General features: G+C 37.5%; 1 protein-coding gene and 1 non-coding gene across 2 annotated transcripts; both read right to left on the bottom strand.

The window, feature by feature from the left end:
• Positions 1-966: 966 nt before the first annotated feature.
• On the bottom strand, positions 967-1075 carry LOC112761157 (small nucleolar RNA R71). The gene has a single exon (XR_003181565.1). It is a non-coding gene; the product is annotated as a small nucleolar RNA R71 (small nucleolar RNA).
• Positions 1076-10823: 9748 nt separating this feature from the next.
• Positions 10824-14890, bottom strand: LOC112758918 (ras-related protein RABE1a). Its single transcript, XM_025807708.3, has 9 exons — positions 14667-14890; positions 14448-14562; positions 13919-13991; positions 13442-13542; positions 12409-12474; positions 11664-11761; positions 11489-11551; positions 11322-11414; positions 10824-11144 (listed from the first exon to the last, which is right to left on the bottom strand). Exons 2-9 carry the CDS (start codon positions 14518-14520, stop codon positions 11064-11066), a joined length of 648 nt encoding a protein of 215 aa, XP_025663493.1. The 5' UTR covers positions 14521-14562; positions 14667-14890; the 3' UTR covers positions 10824-11063.
• Positions 14891-22318: the final 7428 nt, after the last annotated feature.

Below are 22318 nucleotides of genomic sequence, written 5' to 3'. Positions count from 1 at the left end.
GGAAGATTTTGTTTTTAATTCAAATCTTTTTCAAATTTTCATAATTTTTCAAAATCAAATCTTTTTCAAATCATATCTTTTCAATCATATCTCTTAAAATCAATTTCTTTCCATTTTTTTTATTATTTTCGAAAATCCTTGCTACTATTAATGATTTACTTCAAAATTTTCAAGTTGTTACTTGCCTATTAAGAAAGGATCACATTTTAAATTTTAAGAATCATATCTTTTAATTTCTTGTTAAGTTAAGTAATCAACTTTAATTTTAAAACTTTCTTTTTTTTTAAAAATTGATTTTCAATCATATCTTCTCAATCACATCTTTTTCAAAATTAACTCTCAATCATATCTTTTTAATTTCTAATTTCAAAATCTTTTCAAAAATCACTTAATTTCTGTCCTAATCTTAATTTTCGAAAATCTCAATCAAATTTTCAAATTTCTTTTAATTATTTCAAAATCTTTTTAATTTATCTTCGAAAAATTTTCCCCTCTTCTCACATCCTTCTATTTTAGGGACTAACACTCCTCCTCAAGGTGCAATTCGAACTCTATCCCTCTTGATAAGCTCGAATTCTCTTCTATCTACCTCCTCCTTCTATTCTTCTTTTCCTCTGACACCTCAAGAAATCTCTATACTGTGACATAGAGGATTCCCTACTTTCTTGTTCTCTTCTCTTTCATATGAGCAGGAACAAAGATAAAGGCATACTTGTTCAAGCTGATCCTGAACCTAAAAGGACCTTGAAGAGAAAGCTAAGAGAAGCTAAAGAACAGCTCTCTTTAGAGGGCCTAACAGAGCTTTTCAAGGAAGAAGAAACCATGGCAGCCGAAAACAACAATGTCAACAATGCAAGGAAGGTGCTTGGTGACTTTACTGCACCTACTCCCGACTTCTATGGGAGAAGCATCTCAATCCCTACCATTGGAGCAAACAACTTTGAGCTTAAGCCTCAAAAATTAAGCAAACTTAGAGTAGAAGTCCAAACCTTCAGACAGAAGGAAGGTGAATCCCTCTATGAAGCTTGGGAAAGATACAAGCAATTGATCAGAAGGTGCCCTTCTGACATACTTTCAGAATGGAGCATCATAGGTATTTTCTATGATGGTCTGTCTGAACTATCCAAGATGTCATTGGATAGCTCTGCTGGAGGATCTCTTCATCTGAAGAAGACGCCTGCAGAAGCTCAGGAACTCATTGAAATGGTTGCAAATAACCAATTCATGTACACTTCTGAAAGGAATCCTGTGAATAATGGGACAACTCAGAAGAAGGGAGTGCTTGAGATTGATACTCTGAATGCCATATTGGCTCAGAATAAAATATTGACCCAACAAGTCAATATGATTTCTCAGAGTCTGTCTGGAATGCAAGCAGCAACAGACAGTACTAAGGAAGCTTCCTCTAAAGAAGAAGCTTATGATCCTGAGAACCCAGCAATGGAAGAGGTGAATTACATGGGAGAACCCTATGGAAACACCTATAATCCTTCATGGAGAAATCATCTAAATCTCTCATGGAAGGATCAACAGAGACCTCAACAAGGTTTCAACAACAATAATGGTGGAAGAAACAGGTTTAGCAATAGCAAACCTTTTCCATCATCTTCTCAACAACAGACAGAGAATTCTAAGCAAAGCCACTCTGACTTAGCAACTATTGTCTCTGATCTAATCAAAACCACTCAAAGTTTCCTCCATTAGAAATTTGGAGGCACAAGTGGGTCAGCTGAGTAAAAAAATTACTGAACTCCCTCCTAGTACTCTCCCAAGCAATACAGAAGAAAATCCAAAAAGAGAGTGCAAGGCCATAACCACAACCCACACGGCCGAACCTGGAGAGGAGGAAGAGGCAGTGATCTCCACTGAGGAAGACCTCAATGGACGTCCACTGGCCTCCATGGAGTTCTCTGATGAGGAACCATGGGAATCTGAGGCTCACACAAAGACCATAGAGATTCCATTGAATTTACTTCTGCCATTCATGAGCTCTGATGAGTATTCTTCCTCTAAAGAGGATGAAGATGCTACTGAAGAGCAAGTTTCTAAGTACCTTGGAGCAATCATGAAGCTAAATGCCAAATTGTTTGGTAATGAGACTTGGGAGGATGAACCTCCATTGCTCATCAAAGAACTGGATGACTTGACTAGGCAGAGAATACCTCTGAAGAGACAAGACCATGGGAAATTCTTAATCCCTTGTACCATAAGCACCATGACCTTTGAGAAGGCTCTGTGTGACCTAGGGTCAAGCATAAACCTCATGCCTCTCTCTGTAATGGAGAAGCTAGGGATCATTGAGGTACAAGCTGCAAGAATCTCACTGGAGATGGCAGACAATTCAAAGAAATAAGCTTATGGACTTGTAGAGGATGTCTTGGTAAATGTTGAAGGCCACTACATCCCTGCTGATTTCAAAATCCTAGAGACTGGGAAGTGTATGGATGAATCCATCATCCTTGGCAGACCCTTCCTAGCCACAGCAAAAGCTATGATTGATGTTGACAGAGGAGAATTGATCATTCAAGTGGATGAAGACTCCCTTGTGTTCAAAGCTCAAGGATATTCCTCTGTCACCATGGAGAGGAAGCATGAAGAGCTTCTCTCAATACAGAGTCAAACAGAGCCCCCACAGTCAATCTCTAAGTTTGGTGTTGGAAGGCCACAACCAAACTTTAAGTTTGGTGTTGAACCCCCACATTCAAACTCTAAGTTTGGTGTTGGGAGGTTCCAACATTGCTCTGAACATCTGTGAGGCTCCATGAGAGCCCACTATCAAGCTATTGACATTAAAGAAGCGCTTGTTGGGAGGCAACCCAATTTTTACTTATCTATGTTAAATTTCTATTTTCTTTTGTTATTTTATGTTTTCTGTAGGTTGATGATCATGAGAAGTCACAAAAATAATTGAGAAAGAAAAAACAGAAGGAAAAACAGAATGAAAAGCAGAACACCCTGGAGGAGAAACTTACTGGCGTTTAAACACCAGTAAGGGTAGCAGAATGGGCGTTAAACGCCCAGTCTGGCACCATTCTGGGCGTTTAACGCCAGAAATGGGCACCAGACTGGCGTTTAATGCCAGGAATGGGCAAGAAGCTGGCGTTAAACGCCAGAAATGGGCAGCAGCCTGGCGTTTAATGCCAGGATTGGCAGCAAGGGGCGTTTTACACGCCACATGGTGCAGGCATGAGAAATTCTTGACACCTCAGGATCTGTGGATCCCACAGGATCCCCACCTACCCCACCTCTCTCTCTCTCTCTTCTTCACCCATTCACTAATCACCTCAATACCTCTTCCCCAAAAACCCCTCACCTATCAAATCCCACCATTCTCTTCACCACTCACATCCATCCTTCATAAAACCTCACCTACCTCACCATTCAAATTCAAACCACTTTCCCTCCCAAACCCACCCTATATGGCTGAACCCAAAACCCCCTCTCCATTCCTATATAAACCCATCTTCACTCCTTCATTTTCACACAACATACACACCCCCTATCCCCCTTAGCCGACACACATAGCCCCCTCCATCTCCTCTATTTCTTCTTCTTCTACTCTCTTCTTTCTTCTTTTGCTCGAGGACGAGCAACCTTCTAAGTTTGGTATGGTAAAAGCTAAAGATTTTTGTTTTTCCATAACCATTTATGGCACCAAAGGCCGGAGAAACCTCTAGAAAGAGGAAAGGAAAGGCAAAAGCTTCCACCTCCGAGTCATGGGAGATGGAGAGATTCCTCTCAAGGGTGCATCAAGACCACTTCTATGAAGTTGTGGCCAAGAAGAAGGTGATCCCCGAGGTCCCTTTTAAGCTCAAAAAGGGCGAATATCCGGAGATCCGACATTAGATCCGAAGAAGAGGTTGGGAAGTTCTCACCAACCCCATTCAACAAGTCGGAATCTTAATGGTTCAAGAGTTCTATGCCAATGCATGGATCACCAAGAACCATGATCAAAGTGTGAACCTGGACCCCAAGAATTGGCTTACAATGGTCCGAGGGAAATACTTGGATTTTAGTCCGGAAAAAGTAAGGTTGGCATTCAACTTGCTCATGACGCAAGGAGATGTACACCCCTACACTGGAAGGGTCAACTTTGATCAAAGGTTGGACCAAGTCCTCATAGACATTTGTGAAGAGGGCGCTCAATGGAAGAGAGATTCAAGAGGGAAGCCGGTTCAACTAAGAAGGCATGACCTCAAGCCCGTGGCTAGGGGATGGTTGGAGTTCATCCAACGCTCAATCATTCCTACTAGCAACCGGTCTGAAGTTACTATAGACCGGGCTATCATGATTCATAGCATCATGATTAGAGAGAAAGTAGAAGTTCATGAGGTTATATCCCAAGAACTCTACAAGGTGGCGGACAAGTCCTCCACTGTGACAAGGTTAGCCTTCCCTCATCTCATTTGTCACCTCTGTAATTCAGCTGGAATTGGCATAGAGAAAGACATCCTCATTGATGAGGACAAGCCTATCACTAAGAAAAGGATGGAGCAAACAAGAGATCCCACTCATGGACAAGAGCATGAGGAATTTCCTTATCATGAAATCCCTGAGATGCCTCAAGGGATGCAATTTCCTCCACAAAACTATTGGGAGCAAATCAACACCTCCCTAGGAGAATTAAGTTCCAACATGGGACAACTAAGGGTGGAGCACCAAGAGCATTCCATCCTCCTCCATAAAATTAGAGAAGACCAAAGAACCATGAGAGAGGAGCAACAAAGGCAAGGAAGAGATATTGAGGAGCTCAAGCACTCCATAAGATCTTCAAGAGGAAGAACAAGCCGCCATCACTAAGGTGGACCCGTTCTTTAATTTCCTTGTTCTTTATTTTCCTGTTTTTCGAATTTTTATGCTTATGTTTATTTATGTTTGTGTCTTTATTACATGATCATTAGTGTCAAAGTGTCTATGCCTTAAAGATATGAAAATGAATCCATTACCTTTCTTAAAATGAAAAATGTTTTTAATTGAAAAAGAAAAAGAAGTGCATGAATTTCAAATTTTAAAACAGTTTAATTATTTTGATGTGGTGGCAATACTTTTGTCTTTCTGAATGAATGCTTGAACAGTGCATATTTTTTAATTTGATTGTTTATGAATGTTAAAATTGTTGGCTCTTGAAAGAATGATGGGAAAAGGAGAAATGTTATTTGATAATCTGAAAAATTATAAAATTGATTCTTGAAGCAAGAAAAAGCAGTGAAAAGCTTGCAGAAAAAAAAAGAGAGAAAAGAAAAAGAAAAAAAAAGAAAAGCAAGCAGAAAAAGCCAATACCCCTTTAAACCAAAAGGCAAGGGTGATAAAAAGGATCCAGGGCTTTGAGCATCAGTGGATAGGAGGGCCACAGGAATAAAATCCTGGCCTAAGCGGCTAAACCAAGCTGTCCCTAACCATGTGCTTGTGGCGTGAAGGTGTCAAGTGAAAACTTGAGACTGAGAGGTTAAAGTCGAGGTCCAAAGCAAAAAGAAGAGTGTGCTTAAGAACCCTGGACACCTCTAATTGGGGACTCTAGCAAAGCTGAGTCACAATCTGAAAAGGTTCACCCAGTTATGTGTCTGTGGCATTTATGTATCCGGTGGTAATACTGGAAAACAAAGTGTTTTGGGCCACGGCCAAGACTCATAAAGTAGCTGTGTTCAAGAATCAACATACTTAACTAGGAGAATCAATAACACTATCTGGATTCTGAGTTCCTATAGATGCCAATCATTCTGAACTTCAAGGAATAAAGTGAGATGCCAAAACTGTTCAGAAGCAAAGAGCTAAAAGCCCCGCTCATCTAATTAATACTGATCTTCATAGATGTTTTTGGAATTCATTGTATATTCTCTTCTTTTTATCCTATTTGATTTTCAGTTGCTTGGGGACAAGCAACAATTTAAGTTTGGTGTTGTGATGAGCGGATAATTTATACGCTTTTTGGCATTATTTTTAGTATATTTTTAGTATATTTTAATTAGTTTTTATTATATTTTTATTAGTTTTTAAATAAAAATCACTCTTCTGGACTTTACTATGATTTTGTGTGTTTTTCTGTAATTTCAGGTATTTTCTGGCTAAAATTGAGGGACCTGAGCAAAAATCTGATTCAGAGGCTGAAAAAGACTACAGATGCTGTTGGATTCTGACCTTCCTGCACTCAAAGTGGATTTTCTGGAGCTACAGAAGCCCAATTGGCACGCTCTTAATTGCGTTGGAAAGTAGACATCATGGGCTTTCCAGAAATATATAATAGTCCATACTTTACTCGAGATTTGATGGCCCAAACAGGCGTTCCAAGTCAGCTCAAGAATTCTGGCGTTTAACTCCCAAACTGGCACAAAAGCTGGAGTTAAACGCCCAAACTGGCACAAAAACTGGCGTTTAACTCCAAGAAAAGTCTCTACACATGGAAGCTTCAATGCTTAGCCCAAGCACACACCAAGTGGGCCCGGAAGAAGATTTCTGCATTAATTACTTATTTCTGTAAACCCTAGGCTACTAGTTCTCTATAAATAGGACCTTTTGCTATTGTATTTTCATACTTGGATAGACCTTTTCACGTTTGGGGGCTGGCCTCACGACCATCCCTAGACCTTGTTCTTATGTATTTTCAACGGTAGAGTTTCTACACACCATAGATTAAGGTGTGGAGCTCTGCTGTTCTTCATGAATTAATACAAAGAACTATTGTTTTTCTATTCAACTCAAGTCTATTTCTTCTCCAAGATATTCATTCGTTCTTCAACTTGATGAATGTGATGATCCGTGACACTCATCATCATTCTCACCTATGAACATGTGCCTGACAAGCACCTCTGTTCTACTAGCAATGGCTTGAATGCGTATCTCTTGGATTTCTAATCTCAGATTGGAACCTTCGTGGTATAGGCTAGAATTATTGGCGGCCATTCCTGAGATCCGGAACGTCTAAACCTTGTCTATGGTATTCTGAGTAGGATCTGGGAAGGGATGACTGTGACGAGCTTCAAACTCGCGATTGTGGGGCGTGTGACAGACGCAAAAGGATCAATGGATCCTATTCCGACATGATCGAGAACCGACAGATGATTAGCCGTGCGGTGACAGCGCATTTGGAACGTTTTCACTGAGAGGACGGGAAGTAGCCATTGACAACGGTGATGCCCAACATAAAGCTTGCCATGGAAAGGAGTATGAATGATTGGAAGAAGGCAATAGGAAAGCAGAGGTTCAGGAGGAACAAAGCATCTTCATACGCTTATCTGAAATTCCAACCAAAGAATTACATAAGTATCTCTATCTTTATTTTAGGTTTTATTCATCTTTTAATTATCAATTCTCCATCACCATCTGAATTCGCCTGACTGAGATTTACAAGGTGACCATAGCTTGCTTCAAGCCGACAGTCTCCGTGGGATCGACCCTTACTCACGTAAGGTATTACTTGGACGACCCAGTGCACTTGCTGGTTAGTTGTGCGGAATTGTGACAAAGTGTGATTCACGTTTGAGAGCTCCAATTCTATTGGCGCCATTGTTGATGATCACAATTTTGTGCACCACTTAACCAATTCTCCTGCTACCTTTTGTACCTTGATGAATGAGATCTTTTCTCCTTATATTGATTGGTTTGTAGTGGTCTACTGGGATGACATTGTTGTCTGTAGCAATGCCTTGGAGGAACATGTAAAATACTTATGAACCGTGTTCAAGATCATACGAGAGAATAACCTATATGTAAAGAAGGAAGAGTGTTCCTTTGCAAGGGACGAAGTCCACTTCTTGGGACACATCATTAAAGATGAAACTTTCTGCATGGATCAAGAAAAGGTGAAAGCTATCAAAGAGTGGGAGCCGCCAAACAAGGTATTTGAATTGAGGTCATTCCTTGGGTTGACTAATTACTATCAAAGGTTTATCAAGGGATACTCCGCCAAGACTGCATCATTAACTGATCTTCTGAAGAAGAATCACTCTTGAAAATGGTCAAAGGAGTGTCAAAAAGCCTTTGATAAGTTAAAGGCTGCTATCACAGAAGGACCAGTACTAGCACTGCCTGACTACTCAAAAGTGTTTGAAGTCCACACTGATGCTTCTGACTACGCTATTGGAGGGGTTCTGATGCAAGAAGGACATCCTATTGCCTTTGAGAGTCGCAAGTTGAATGATACAGAGAGGCGATACCCTGTCCAAGAGAAGGAGATGACTACGGTGGTGCATTGTCTGAGAAATTGGTGTCACTACTTGCTTGGTTCACACTTCATCGTCAAACAAATAATGTGGCTACAAGCTACTTCTAAACTCAGAAGAAGTTAAGCCCCAAACAAGCTAGGTGGAAACATTTCTTAGCTGAATTTGATTTCAAATTTGAATACAAGCCTGGCAAGACTAATGTGGTAGTAGATGCGCTGAGCCATAAGGCTGAGTTAGCAGCCATTTCCATGGTCGAAGGAGATATTTTGCATACTATCAAGGAAGGGTTGCATCATGATCCATTAGACAAGAAATTGGTGAAATTGGCTAGAGAAGGTAAGACTAAACAATTTTGGCTAGAAGACAACCTTCTCTACACCTAAGGCTGAAGATTATACGTCCCTAAGTGGAAAAATTTAAGGAGAAAGCTAGTGAAGGAATGACACGACACTAGATGGGCTGGTCATCAAGGCCAACGAAGGACCTTGACACTTATTGAATCTTCCTATTATTGGCCTCAAATGAGGGATGAAGTTAAGAGTTATGTGAAGACTTGTTTTGTGTGCCAACAAGATAAGATTGAAAACAAGACACCAAGTGGATTGTTGGAACCTCTGCCACCGCCAGAGCGACCGTGAAAAAATGTGTCTTTAGATTTCATCTCTGCCTTACCAAAGTCCGAGGGGTTTGGATCTATTCTTATGGTAGTGGATCAATTTTCGAAGTATGCTACCTTTATACCTGTCCCTATTGACTGCATTGTAGAGGAAGTAACACGACTATTCTTCAAGAATGTGGTGAAGTGCTGGGGATTGCCTAAGAGTATCATTAGTGATCTAGATCCACGCTTCACAGGACGACTATGGATAGAGTTGTTCAAACTCCTTGGGTCGGAGCTTCATTTCTCAACAAGCTTCCATCCTCAAACCGATGGGCAAACTGAGAGAGTGAATATCTTACTCGAGTATTACTTGAGACATTTTGTAAGCGCTAATCAGAAGGATTGGACAAAACTTCTAGATATTGCTCAATTTTCATACAATCTGCAAAGGAGCGAGTCCACAGGAAAGAGTCCATTCGAGATTGTGACCGGACAACAGCCGCTTACACTACACTCTCTTTCTTCCTCTTACTCAGGGAAGAGCCCTGGAGCTTATCATATGATTAATTCATGGGAAGAACAAGCAGATGTCTCTCGTTCTTACCTCGACAAAGTTGCAAAGAGGATGAAGAAATGGGCAGATAAGAAGATGAGGCATGCAAGCTATCAAGTGGGAGACAAGGTAATGATTAAACTTCTTTCACAACAATTCAAAGCCTTTCGCAATGTTCATAAGGGCTTAATCCGCAAATACGAAGGGCCATTTGAGATCATTGGACGTGTTGGGGAGGTTGCTTACAAAGTACAACTCCCTCCCTCTATGAAGATCCACCCAGTCTTCCATGTGAGTATGCTTAAACCATATCATGAAGAGCAAGATGAATCGAGTAAAGGTGACTCGAGTCGTGCTCCACTTGTGGTAATTAGATCCTTTGATAAAGAAATTGAAGAGACCTTAGCTAATCGCGTTGTGCGACAAAGAGGAGTACCACCAAGTATCCAATACTTGATCAAGTGGGAAGGACTCCCGATAACCGAAGCTAGCTGGAAAGCTCGTGAAAATCTGTGGCAATTCCAAGAACACTTAGAGCGCTATCATGAACAAAACGCGATGAGGACGTCTGCGCATTAGGTGGGGGAGAATGTCAAGGTAAATTTTAGAAGGTTAGATTTAACGGTGTTTGTATAGTTTTCTGGAGTGTTTGAGAGTGTTTTAGATGGTTTTGGAATGTTCTAAAATATCCTAAAAGGTCTCGGAATACCCTAGAAGGTTCTAGAAGACTCTAGAAGGTCATAGAGTAATCTAGAAGAGTGTGGATGTATATAGAAGTATGAATAGTGGTATTGAATAATCTAGAAATATTTACAGAATGAGGTAGGATAGATATTTGTAGTGAATGTTCCAGATGATCAATCTAGACCGTTGATCAGATTTAATCCTAACCATCCATTGAGGAGGTAGATGGCTATAAATAAGGGTGAGAGTTAGAGTTTGGGAGTGTGAGTCATTTGTAACAAACACTTGAATAATAAAGTATTTTTTCCACCAAAGCTTCCTTTCTCTTGTGTTCTTAGCTTTCTTGCTAAATACTGAGGATTAGGCTGACTTGGTTTTAACTCAAGTGGTTGAGTAAGTACAAATGCCAATATGGTAGCGTTGGTTTAGGTCATATTCTATTTTATTTGTTTGAATCATTTTCCTATTTTTCTCCTAGCTAACTTCGTTTACATATATGTTCTCTAATTAGAATAAACGAATAGTGGCATGACACTAGAGAAATGCATTTTCTATTGGGTCTTGTTTCGTGATTGTTCACAGTGTAGAACTTTTGTACTTAGGGGTGCAAATACATACAAGTGCTTCAGAAGCTAGATCCTTTTGATTAATTTTGCAATCACTCCATGGAAAATAGATGTTGATCGGGCCATGCTGATTGTTGAATGCACAGTTTTTTTATGTCATGTTAAACTTGTACAAAAGCTTTAGACTATTTAAACAAAGCTGGTGCAACCTACAATATCCAAGCTTCTCTCAAGCGTAATGCCTCGAAGAAAGTTCCAAGTAGAAAAAGGTAGACTTCATATAGATGTTAGATGACATCAATGTGTATTTGGAGCTCCTCAGAAAAGAATGAATTTTAGCGGCAACAGATTCGCATAATTAATTTCCCAAACCCAACATAGGGAAGATCTACCATTCACACCAATGAGTAGTTAATTCTAAAATAATAATACAAGCACTAATGACTTAGTCATTGACAAAATTAAATTTCCAAGTCTAATTTGTGCCTCTGAGCTCTCCATTAACCACAGCAAGCAGATTTTTGGGTGGCCTGAGCAGCCCCTGATCCTTGATCTGCTTGGTTAATCTTGATTGTCTGGGGCTGCATAGATCAAAATGAAAATTTATGAGGAAAAATGAAGAGATGTGTTTAATAACAAGACTAAATGCAACCATGAAGTCTCCTATTTAATCAAATAGATGAGAATAAGAACGATTTGATTTGAGAATGGTCACAAGGTAACCCACAATAACTAGTAAAAAAAGTTCAAAACAAAACCTCAGATTTTGAGTCTGTATCTGCAAGTCTTTGTTTGATGTCCCGAGCTATCGAAAAGAAAACCTCCTCCACATTCAAATTAGTTTTTGCACTCTGTACAAGCATACTCTTAGTGTTACTAGATCAAGGATAATGGAAATTCAATTAGAGTAGTGAGTGCCACTTACAGTCTCAAAGAACTTGATGCCATATTCATCTGCAAGAGCTTGACCCTTAGAAGTAGGCACAGCCTAAGAAAAATATTATTGGGCATCATGAAAAGCACAGAAATCCATATATAGAAAGGGGTGCATGCACACCCAAAAAATGGCAAGGGTAGAGTGACAGCAAGCAAGGACATACCCGTTTGCTTTCATCCATATCAGCCTTGTTACCCACCAGTATCTTGTTCACATTGTCAGAAGCGTGCTGCTCAATGTTACGAATCCAATTCCTGATATCTGGACACAAGATGAAATGAGTCTAACTATCACGAGAAAAGAACTTAAAACCCATTGCAAGTTGTCAAGTTGAAGAATTGGGTTAAGTGAAAATAATAGGGCATTCCACTAAGGCATAAAGAGACCTTGAAAGTATGGGAATTTTTTTGTGTGTGCACGTGTAAGGGGAGGAGGGGGTATTAGTGCTCCTGAACTCTCCAATCACAATGACTACCTTTGGCCTTTTGTGGTGCAGTTCTCCCAGCCAGACTTTGTATCTATAAGTATCAAAACCTTCTACCATATCTATCAGCTCTCAGACAAAATCAAGCAGCAGAGATGGTGATGCCAGCATTGCGATGTTCACCAAGACTAGTCAAGGGGGCTAGTGCATGGCCAGCTCACAAGGCTATTGGGGATGCATTGCATGCCATAGTTGGGATCCAATTGCATTGCATGAGACTTGAGTTTGGCATCGGAAGCATGGGATTCAGCTAAGTTTAAATGGCTTAAGGCTCTCCAATCACAACAACTAGCATTTATAGTGTGATTCTCTCGAGGTTTGGATAAAAAACACACATACTTGAGGAGATGTAGTATGTGGGGTAAATAACAAAAGATGCATGACAGTTAACTTAAAACTAAAAGCCTAGAGTCAGGAAAATTACTGTTAAAAGATGACTCATCTGTGACATCATACACAAGCAGAATACCCATAGCTCCACGATAATAGGCTGTAAAAGAAGGATAAATACTTGTGAGAGAAGCTTAACAATTTACATGTTTGAAATGGTAACAGAATTGGTAAACCTGAAAGATAAAGCAATATCATACAATATACTAGTATATTCATAGTTTTTTTAAAAGAAAAAAAAGTTATAGGAGTTTATCTTGAATCTTGATTAAACATGCAAGACAAACAGTGGGGACAATGACGATTGACACCTATATATATTAACGCCCATAACTTTCCAAGGACATTGCTGGAGACAATCTGGAAACCACGGTCTAATAAAAAGCGCTTCATCCAAATGAAACCAGCAATTTCAGAAAGAACTTAAGACCACCAAATCATGTCTATTGAATATTGATCATCATTTAACATACACTTAAATAGAATGACAACATTTAAATTTCTGCAACTGAACCAGGTCAAAAGCTGACTAGCTTTTTGAAATGATTAAGCAAACTTGAGAAGACTGGGAAATCTATCGTACTCGTCAGTCATCAGTAATATCAATATCCAAGATAATACAATTCCTCTAGACATCTGGCTTATTCTGTCACCTATCTGTTTTACATTTCTCCCATCCCCCACACAGAAGGTAGCTTCTCAGAAGAAGCGTCTCATGTTTTTAATAAATTGTGTTTTGACTCTGCGAATTTCAAAAGTAAAGGGCTATAAGCCTCTAAATAATTAACAATATCACAAGGGTTTAGGCAGAAAATTGATAATAAATATTGTTCAGGACATGAAAAAAAATCAAATTTACAACTCAGATTTACTGTCCAGTTTGGAAGAACAAAACGGACAAAAATGTAGGCACATACATTATTTAATAGCAACATCATGGAAACTAACAAGTAAACATTATATATAGAAAATTTGAAGACTGATAAAGTTTGCACTAAATAATCTAAACTTCTAGATCTAGTTATGCTAATGAAACAAAAAGAAAACTGTGAATTTGATATACTAACCAGTTGTAATAGTTCTAAATCGCTCTTGACCAGCTGTATCCCATATTTGCAATTTGATTCGCTTGCCATCAAGCTCTATAGTCCTTATTTTGAAATCAATGCTAAAGAAAAATAACCAGTGCTAGTAAGATCAGAGTCATCTAAGCATTACAGGCTCTTAAATTAGGAACTTGGACCATACATTTTTAGTTAGCAACTTCAATTGGATATGTTAGAACTTAAATGATAGTTAGGCCGGTTGGAATTTCCCGTCTTTGTTAGCTCAATAACCTGAGTTCTGAGAGCTATATATAGTCACTAATTAGAGCAGTTCATCATCAATAAGATATAATAAACTAACAGAATCACCCACCAGCCTAACTACCATCTAACAAACAGGATGCCGCAGAACTTAGTAGCTGTTACTAAATCTGAAAATATATAGAGACCAAAAAAGAGCAGGTGAAAAGTAAATGGGATGAAGCAAGAAAAACCTACCCAATGGTAGTGATAAAACTAGTTGTAAAAGACCCATCCGAGAAACGCAATAGAAGGCAACTTTTACCAACACCTGCCAATGTGAATATGAAATGAGACCCAAGTACACCGTACAACATGAATCCCCAAACATGAATAAAAAACAAATTAAACATGAATCTCCAATAGCATCACCAATGATAACTACCATTGCCAATCTAGCAAAGCCTAAACACAACCATATTGTGCAACTACCAGTTAGTTCAATTTCAATGCCTAACAGATACTGCATCCATTAATCACTGAAGCTAAATAAGAGCACGAATAAAATTAGAGAGTACAGTCGTGATTCAATTTACAAAGCTCCAAGTCTTGCAAGGGTTACATACTAGCATACAAAATGCGTGGCAAGCCAGAAGCAATAAGAAAAACCCTAAGATCTTCGCATTCCCTTTCACCAAATAAGTAGAGAAAATGAAAAATCAGAAAACATAGCTAATGGCGCAGCAAATATACAAATCAATAGGTGAAATCGGCATAGAAATCTTACCGCTGTCGCCGATGAGGAGAAGCTTTATTAGGTAATCGTAATCGGCGCGAGCTCTAGCCGGTGGAGCAGCCATGGAAACCGAACAACACCGATGCTTCCTTTGAGCTACGCCTGACTGAATTAAACCCGCTTTAATTAATTAATCGCAATTTATAACATAAATAAGATAAAAAAAAAAAAAAGGAAGTGAATTAAAAAGAGGGGGGAAAATGGAAATACCGAAAGTAAAGCACGAAGGTTGAGTCTGAGATCTAAAATGGGCAGGAGAGAGAGAGAGAGAGAGAGGATGAGGAGGGAAAGCGTGAAGGGGTGTGTGTATGTGTGTGTTTGCGTGTACTTTCGTTAGCAGTTGTCGGGAGCGTTGAATTGGAAGAAATTAAGAAAAGAAAAGGAAAGGCTAAACGGCACACTGTCACTGTGACTCAACTCAATTATTAGCCCTTTGATTCCTCCATCTCAATTTGTCGTTATTCACGTTGAGTCCATCATGTACCATAACTGAAAACTGATAGATACACCAAATTAACTAATCTATTTATTTCGTGTCAAAAGTTAAAACTTAAAATGTATTAATTCCAAAAAAATTTATATAATTGTTCGTTTTAAATATTTATTAATTTTTTAATAATATATTTAATTTAATTGTGATATTAGCCTATTAGGTAAATATTAAATACACGTTTTAATATTTAAAATAATTTTATCTATAATATCTTGTTAAGTTTAACTACAAGTTATTTAGGGTAAAAAACGTATTTAAGCCAAGGAAAGAAATTTGTTACATAAATCAGCCAAATAAAAATTTGATTCATCAATCAACCAAAGCATGTTATTATGTAATTCGAAGCAACTTTTTTCCAATTACATTCCTACATAATTAGAAACAATATAGTTCGAATTATGCACAAGCATTTTGTGAAAGTAAATCGAAGCAACTTGGTTCGATTTACTCTTTGGTTTCGTTTCTATATAATTCGAATGGGCTAATTCGAATTACTATGCATTGAGCTATTATTCTATTACAAATTTTTATAGTATTCCAAACATCTTTTAAGTCATTTTTTAAAATTATTTTATATGGAATAAAATATTTTTTTTGTGGTATAATTTAAAAAAATATTAAAAAAATTTATTAAAAAATATATTTAATCAAATTTTAAATATAATACTCTTCTACATAATTAATAATTTAAAAATTAAAAAAATATTTTATTCCATACAAAACAATTTAAAAAAAAAGCTTAAAAGATATTAGGAGTACTATAAAAATTTATAAATATCCCAATAATTTAGATAAGTAAATGATAAAAGTATTTTTTTAATTTTTAAATTATTATTGATTATGTAGAGTATTTTATTTAAAATTTGACTACATGCATAAATATTTATCTTCAAATTTAGTCTTCTCTTTAATTACTTCGCATGAAATAAAATAATTTTTTTAATTTTTAAATTATTAATTATGTAGAAGAGTATTATATTTAAAATTTGAGTAAATATATTTTTTAATAAATTTTTTTAATATTTTTTTTAAATTATACTACAAAAAAATATTTTATTCCATGTAAAATAATTTTAAAAAATGACTTAAAAGATGTTTGGAATACTATAAAAATTTGTAATAGAGTAATAGCTCAATGCATAGTAATTCGAATCAGCCCCATTCGAATTATATAGAAACGAAACCAAGGAGTAAATCGAACCAAGTTGCTTCAATTTACCTTCACAAAACGCTTGTGCATAATTCGAACTATATTGTTTCGAATTATGTAGGAATGTAATTCGAAAGAAGTTGCTTCGAATTACATAATAACATGCTTTGGTTGATTGACGAATCAAATTTCTATTTGGCTGATTTGTGTAACAAATTTCTTCTCTTGGCTTAAATACGTTTTTTACCCAGTTATTTATTGCTTCTTTTGATGGACCAGTTAAAGAGTGTAACTGTTTTCTAAGATTGAGTTGCGATCGGGTTACCATTAAATTCGGGTGAAGGAGTCGAATATAAAGAAAACTATCTTTAGAACTAGGTATGGTCACTATGAATATACAGTTATGTCATTTGGACTAACTAATGCTCGTATGATATTCATGGATTATATTAATCGCATTTTCCGTCCGTATCTAGACTGATTCGTGATAGTTTTCATAGACGATGTCCTTATTTATTCTAAGACGGAAGCAGAACATAAAGAAAATATGAGAATTGTGTTGCAAATATTAAGGGCACGAAAGTTGTATGACCGAAGTGGCATTCTTAGGATACATGATAACGCAAGGAGGAATATCAGTGGATTGTTGGAAGATTAAAGCTGTAGTACATGGGAACAACCTATGGTTGTAACGGAAGTTTAGAATTTTCTAAGATTGGCAGGGTACTACCGATGATTCATTAGAGGATTTTAACAAATAGCCTTACTTTTGATGCGCCTCATGCGGAAAGAAGTTCCATTTGTGTGGACGATTGAGTGCGAAAGGAATTTTGAAACCCTGAAGGAGAAATTAACAAAAGTACCAATATTAACACTACTGGATCCACAGGAACCTTTTGAGGTATACTGTGATGCTTTCTACAAAGGATTAGAATGTGTGTTAATGCAAAACAGGAATGTGGTGGCTTACGCCTTAAGACAGCTAAGATCCCACAAAAGGAACTATCCGACGCAGGATTTGAAATTAACCGCGGTGATTTTTGCTCTCAAAATATAGAGGCATTACCTATGCGGTGCTCAGTTTGAGGACTTTTCTGATCACAAGAGTTTAAAGTATATCTTTTATAAGAAGAATCTTAATATGAGACAGCGACATTGGATGGAGTTTCTAAAAGATTATTATTTTAAGCTGAGTTACTATCCAGGAAAGGAAAATGTGGTTGCAAATGTCCTAAGCTAAAAAAGTTTAAGTGTTTTCTGGATGATGATAAAAGAAGAGGAGTTGATAGCAGCATTTGAGGGATTAAAATTGGGAATAAAGGAGACATCATATAGAGTTTTTATGGAGCAATTACACATATTTTCTTATTTTAAGATTGTTATTCAACAAGCACAAATCCAGAATTTGGAGAAGTCAACTCTTTTGGTTTGGAGATGTCAATTCTTTTGGCACGAATAAAGATAGACAAAACAGAAGACCTAAGCTAGGACAAAGACGGGTTGTGGAGATACAAGAATAGAATTTATGTGCCCAATCAGGTGAGTTTGGAAAGGAAATCCTAATGGAAGCCCATCAGAGCAGATTTTCATGCATCCCGGTGTGATTAAGATGTATCAGAATTTAAAGCAGATATTTTGGTGGCCAGGACTAAAGAAAGATGTGGCTGCCTTCATTTCGAAGTGCGTTACTTGTCAGAAGATTAAGGTGGAACATCAGAAGCCGCCATGAATCTTACAACCCCTAGAGATACCACAGTGAAAATTGGAGAAAATTACGATAGATTTTGTTACTGGATTATTGAAGACATCTACTGGACTTGATGCAATATGGGTAATTGTGGATAGATTGACAAAATCAATGCATTTTCTCCCGATTCAAATTGATTATACCTTGGAGAGGCTCGCTCAATTTTTCTCATCCATTCCTCTGTTTATTTGATTTGTCTAATTAGAATAATCAATCAATCATTGTTGCTTAGTCCTTTAATCCTCATGAGAATGATAACTTACTCACCGTGATATTACCTGATACGATTTGGTGCACTTGCTGATAGTTTGTGACTTGTAAAAATTTCACATCATGTATCATTCTCTTCTTTCTCAAAAAGACTTGTCCTTTGAATCTGTGACCATGTCAAAAGGAGAGAAATTAGAAACATTGAAAGTAGTTAAGACATTATACTCACCTGGTAGGTCAATCTTGTAGGTGTTATCATTGATCTTCTCAAGCACTTGGAATGGGTCATCTCCTCTAGCATCAAGTTTAGACTTTTTTTGAGTAGGAAACCTCTCTTTCCTCAAATGAACCCAAACCCAATCTCCTAATTTGAAGACTATATGCTTTCTACCCTTATTTGCCCGTTCAGTCGTGGCATTTTCTTCCTCTCAATCAGGTCACGAGCCTTTGCATGTATTGCTCTAACCTTCTCAACATTGCTTGCTCCATCTAAGCTAACAAGATCACTCAAAGGTAAAGGCATTAAATCTAAAATAGTTAAAGGATTAAAACTATAGAAAATTTCAAATGGCGAAAAATTAATAGAAGAATGAATTATCCTATTATAAGCAAACTCAATAAAAGGTAAATAATCTTCCCAAAATTTTAAATTCTTACCAACAACAACACGCAATATGGTACCCAATGTCCTATTCATCACTTCAGTTTGACCATTAGTCTGAGGATGACAAGTAGTGGAGTAGAATTATTTTATTCCCAACTTACCCTATGACACTTTCCAAAAGTGACTCAAGAATTTTACATCCTGATCAGAAACAATAGTTTGGGAAATACCATGTAAGTGCACAACCTTTCTAAAGAACAGATCAGTAATATTTATTACATCATCAGTTTTATGGCTTGTAATGAAACGAGCTATTTTACTAAATATGTCTACCACAATAAAAAAAACTATCTCAACCTTTCCTAGTTTTAGGCAAACTAAGAACAACGTCCATAGAAATATCAACCCCAGGATGCACAGGAATGGATAAAGGAGTATACAAACCATGTGGTAATGACTCAGATTTAGCTTGTTTACATGCAATGTATTTAGAAAAAAATTTTAACATATCTACCCATGTGCGGTGATGAGCGGATAATTTATACGCTTTTTGGCATTGTTTTTACATAGTTTTCAGTATGATTTAGTTAGTTTTTAGTATATTTTTATTAGTTTTTAAATAAAATTTACATTTCTAGACTTTACTATGAGTTTGTGTGTTTTTCTATGATTTCAGGTAATATCTGTCTGAAATTGAGAGACTTGAGCAAAAATCAGATTCAGAGGTTGAAGAAGGACTACAGATGCTGTTGGATTCTAACCTCCCTGCACTCTGACAAACCCCAATTTGACGGTTTGTTTTGTATTGAATTTAGAGCATCTTGATAACCTTTTGTCACATTTAGCCTAGGAATTAGCATGATTTTGTTATCTCTCTCGTATTTGTGATTAAGTGTAAAAACATGCTTTTTAAGCCTTATTTTGATGAATTCTATTTCCTCTTTGATTCCATAAGATGCCTTGATGTGTTTGTTAGTAATCTCAGGATGAAATAGGCTAGGCATGGATCAAAGGAAGCAAGGAAGAAAGCATACAAGTGGAGAGAAGCATTAAAAGTCAAAGAAGCAAAATCAGAGCCATGCACGCGCACGCGCACAAGGCGCTCGCGCGCACATTGCGAAACAGGCCAAGGACGCGCACGCGTACCATGCGCGCACGCGCCGATGATGGCACATGACCTCATTAATGCAACACGTGCCTGGCGATTTGAGAGGTTTTCTGAACCCATTTTTGGCGCCAAATTGCTAAGGAAAAAGAAAGAAAAGGATGAAGGATTGAGGGAAAGGCATCATCATCACTTCCAACCAATAATCACTTTTAGTTTAGAGTTTTAGAGAGAGAAGCTCTTACTTCTCTCTAGAATTAGGATTAGGATTAGGTTTAGTTCTTAGATCTAGATTTAGATTCATGTTCCTCTACTTCTACATCTCAATTTCTTGTAGTTACATTGATTCTTCTTCCATTCTTTTATTGCAATTTCCTTTATGTTGTTCTTGTATTTTGTTATAGATCTAGTATTGTTCCTTTTACTCTCTCTCAATTCAATAAAGGTAATTCGTAATAAATGTGTTTCCTTTGATTGTTGTTGTTAACTCCTTCCAATAATCGTTGTTAGACTTCATTCTTGTTGTTGATTTACTATGTTTTTTTCTTTTATGCTTACCAAGTGTTTGATAAAATGCTTGTTTGGATTCTAGTGTAGGTTTTGTCCCTCTTGGCTTTGGTAGAGTAATTAGTGACTCTTGAGTTATCTAATTCCTTTGATTGATTGATAATTAGAAGTTGCTAATTGATTCGAATGCCTCTAAAGCTAGCCATTCCTTTAGGAGTTGATTAGGACTTGAGGAATCAAATTGATTCATCCACTTGACTTTCCTCCATGGTTAGAGGTTGACTAAGTGGGAGCAATGAACAATTCTCATCACAATTGAGAAGGATAACTAGGATAGGACTTCTAGTTCTCACACCTTGCCAAGAGCCTTTTATAGTTGTTAGTTTATTTTCATTGCCATTTACTTTTCATGCTTCTTATCCAAAACCCCAAAATAACTCACAACCAATAACAAGACACTTCATTACAATTCCTAGGGAGAACGACCCGAGGTTTGAATACTTCGGTTTATAAATTTTAGGGGTTTGTTTTAGTGACAAACAACTTTTTGTATGAAAGGATTAGTGATTGGTTTAGAAACTATACTTGCAACGAGATTTCATTTGTGAAATTCTAAACCGTCAAAAATCCAATCGTCAAAATGGCGCCGTTGCCGGGGAGTTGCAATGGTGTTATGTTATTGGTTATTGTACATATGTGAATAGTGTGAATATCTTGCTTTTTTCTTTATTTGCTAGTTGTAGAATTTTGTTTCTTTTGTTTTCTATTAGATTTTGTTTTTATTTTATCTTTTCACCATGAATTCTCATTTTGGCTATGAGTGTGATTACAACTATGTTGTAGGTGATGGGGACTATAATGAAGAAGTGTATCAAGAATGGGATGACCAAAGGTGGGAGGAGCCATATGCATATGATCAATCTTCATGGCAACAACCTCCACCAATGCACTATGAAGAAGAACCATTCTATGATGCATACCAATCCAATGGCTATGGTGAATCACCCTGTGACTTCCAAGCACCGCCACCATATGCCTATGACTCTCACCCTCAACATAAACCTCAACCATTCTCACAAGCCTTCCCATACCAAGCACCTTCCTATGATCCCTACCCCTCATATAACCAACCACCCGTACCATATTCTTATGACCATTATGAGCAAGAGCCCTTAGAACCACCACCCTATCAAGATCACTACCGAGAACCACCTCAATACACACAATCTCCACAACCTTACCAAAAAGAACCACCTTCCTATTATGAACTCTCTCTCCAAAACAACGAACCTTCCTACCCACCACAAGCCCCAATAGACGATTCCCTCACTTTATTACTTCAAGGACAAGAGGCCATGAAACGGGATACACTTGAGTTCGTGACCAACTTGACTAAGGTAGTGCACACTTTAGCCCACCAATGCTTGAATATTCAAGGTACTTCCGTGACCACATGTGAAAAGTCAAAAGAAGAGCAAAGCATGAAGGAGAAATTGGAAAATTCGGTGGAAAAGGAGGAGTCAAATTTGTGTTGGAACAATTGGAGAAGCCTATGATCATTGAAGAAAGGGGAGAAGTGGTTGAAGATCTCGGAGATGTTGAAAGTCCATGGGAATGTAGCATCATGGAGAACTCTTCCAAAAAGCTTGATATTGATGTTGAGGAGGGTGCGCAATCTCCAAGACATATCATCGTTGGAGACTTGGAAGAGGTTTATCAAGAAATGGATTCAATCATAGATGAATTGCTCTCTACAATGGAATCTTCACCCGTTGGACATAGAGTTGAAATTATAGAAGAGTGTGCACAACCTCCCAAGGAAGATGAGAAGGGCATGGTGTATATTGAAATTGAAGAATATGAAGAGGTTGATCAAGAGATGACCTCGTTCATCAATGAATTTCTATCCAAAATTGAATCGCCTCTCATTAAACAAGATGAAGTTCTTGAAGATAACACCAAGCCACGTAACAAAGAGGATGAGGTTGAAAGTGAAGAGAATTGTGAAGAGGTGGAAACAACTAAAGAGGAGCACAAGAAAGTGGA

This window comes from Arachis hypogaea, chromosome 16, assembly GCF_003086295.3.
Source record: "Arachis hypogaea cultivar Tifrunner chromosome 16, arahy.Tifrunner.gnm2.J5K5, whole genome shotgun sequence".
Classification (NCBI taxonomy): domain Eukaryota; kingdom Viridiplantae; phylum Streptophyta; class Magnoliopsida; order Fabales; family Fabaceae; genus Arachis; species Arachis hypogaea.
This window is presented reverse-complemented; position numbering and strand designations above follow the sequence as displayed.

Bases quoted from the DNA above. Each gene is read 5' to 3' on its own strand.
- LOC112758918 (XM_025807708.3), bottom strand. From the start codon at position 14,520: ATGGCTGCTCCACCGGCTAGAGCTCGCGCCGATTACGATTACCTAATA. The intron at 11,552-11,663 runs GTATGTCCTTGC...TATTTTTCTTAG, and splicing joins ATATGGATGAAAGCAAACGG to GCTGTGCCTACTTCTAAGGG. The intron at 11,145-11,321 runs GTTTTGTTTTGA...TGATCTATGCAG, and splicing joins ATACAGACTCAAAATCTGAG to CCCCAGACAATCAAGATTAA.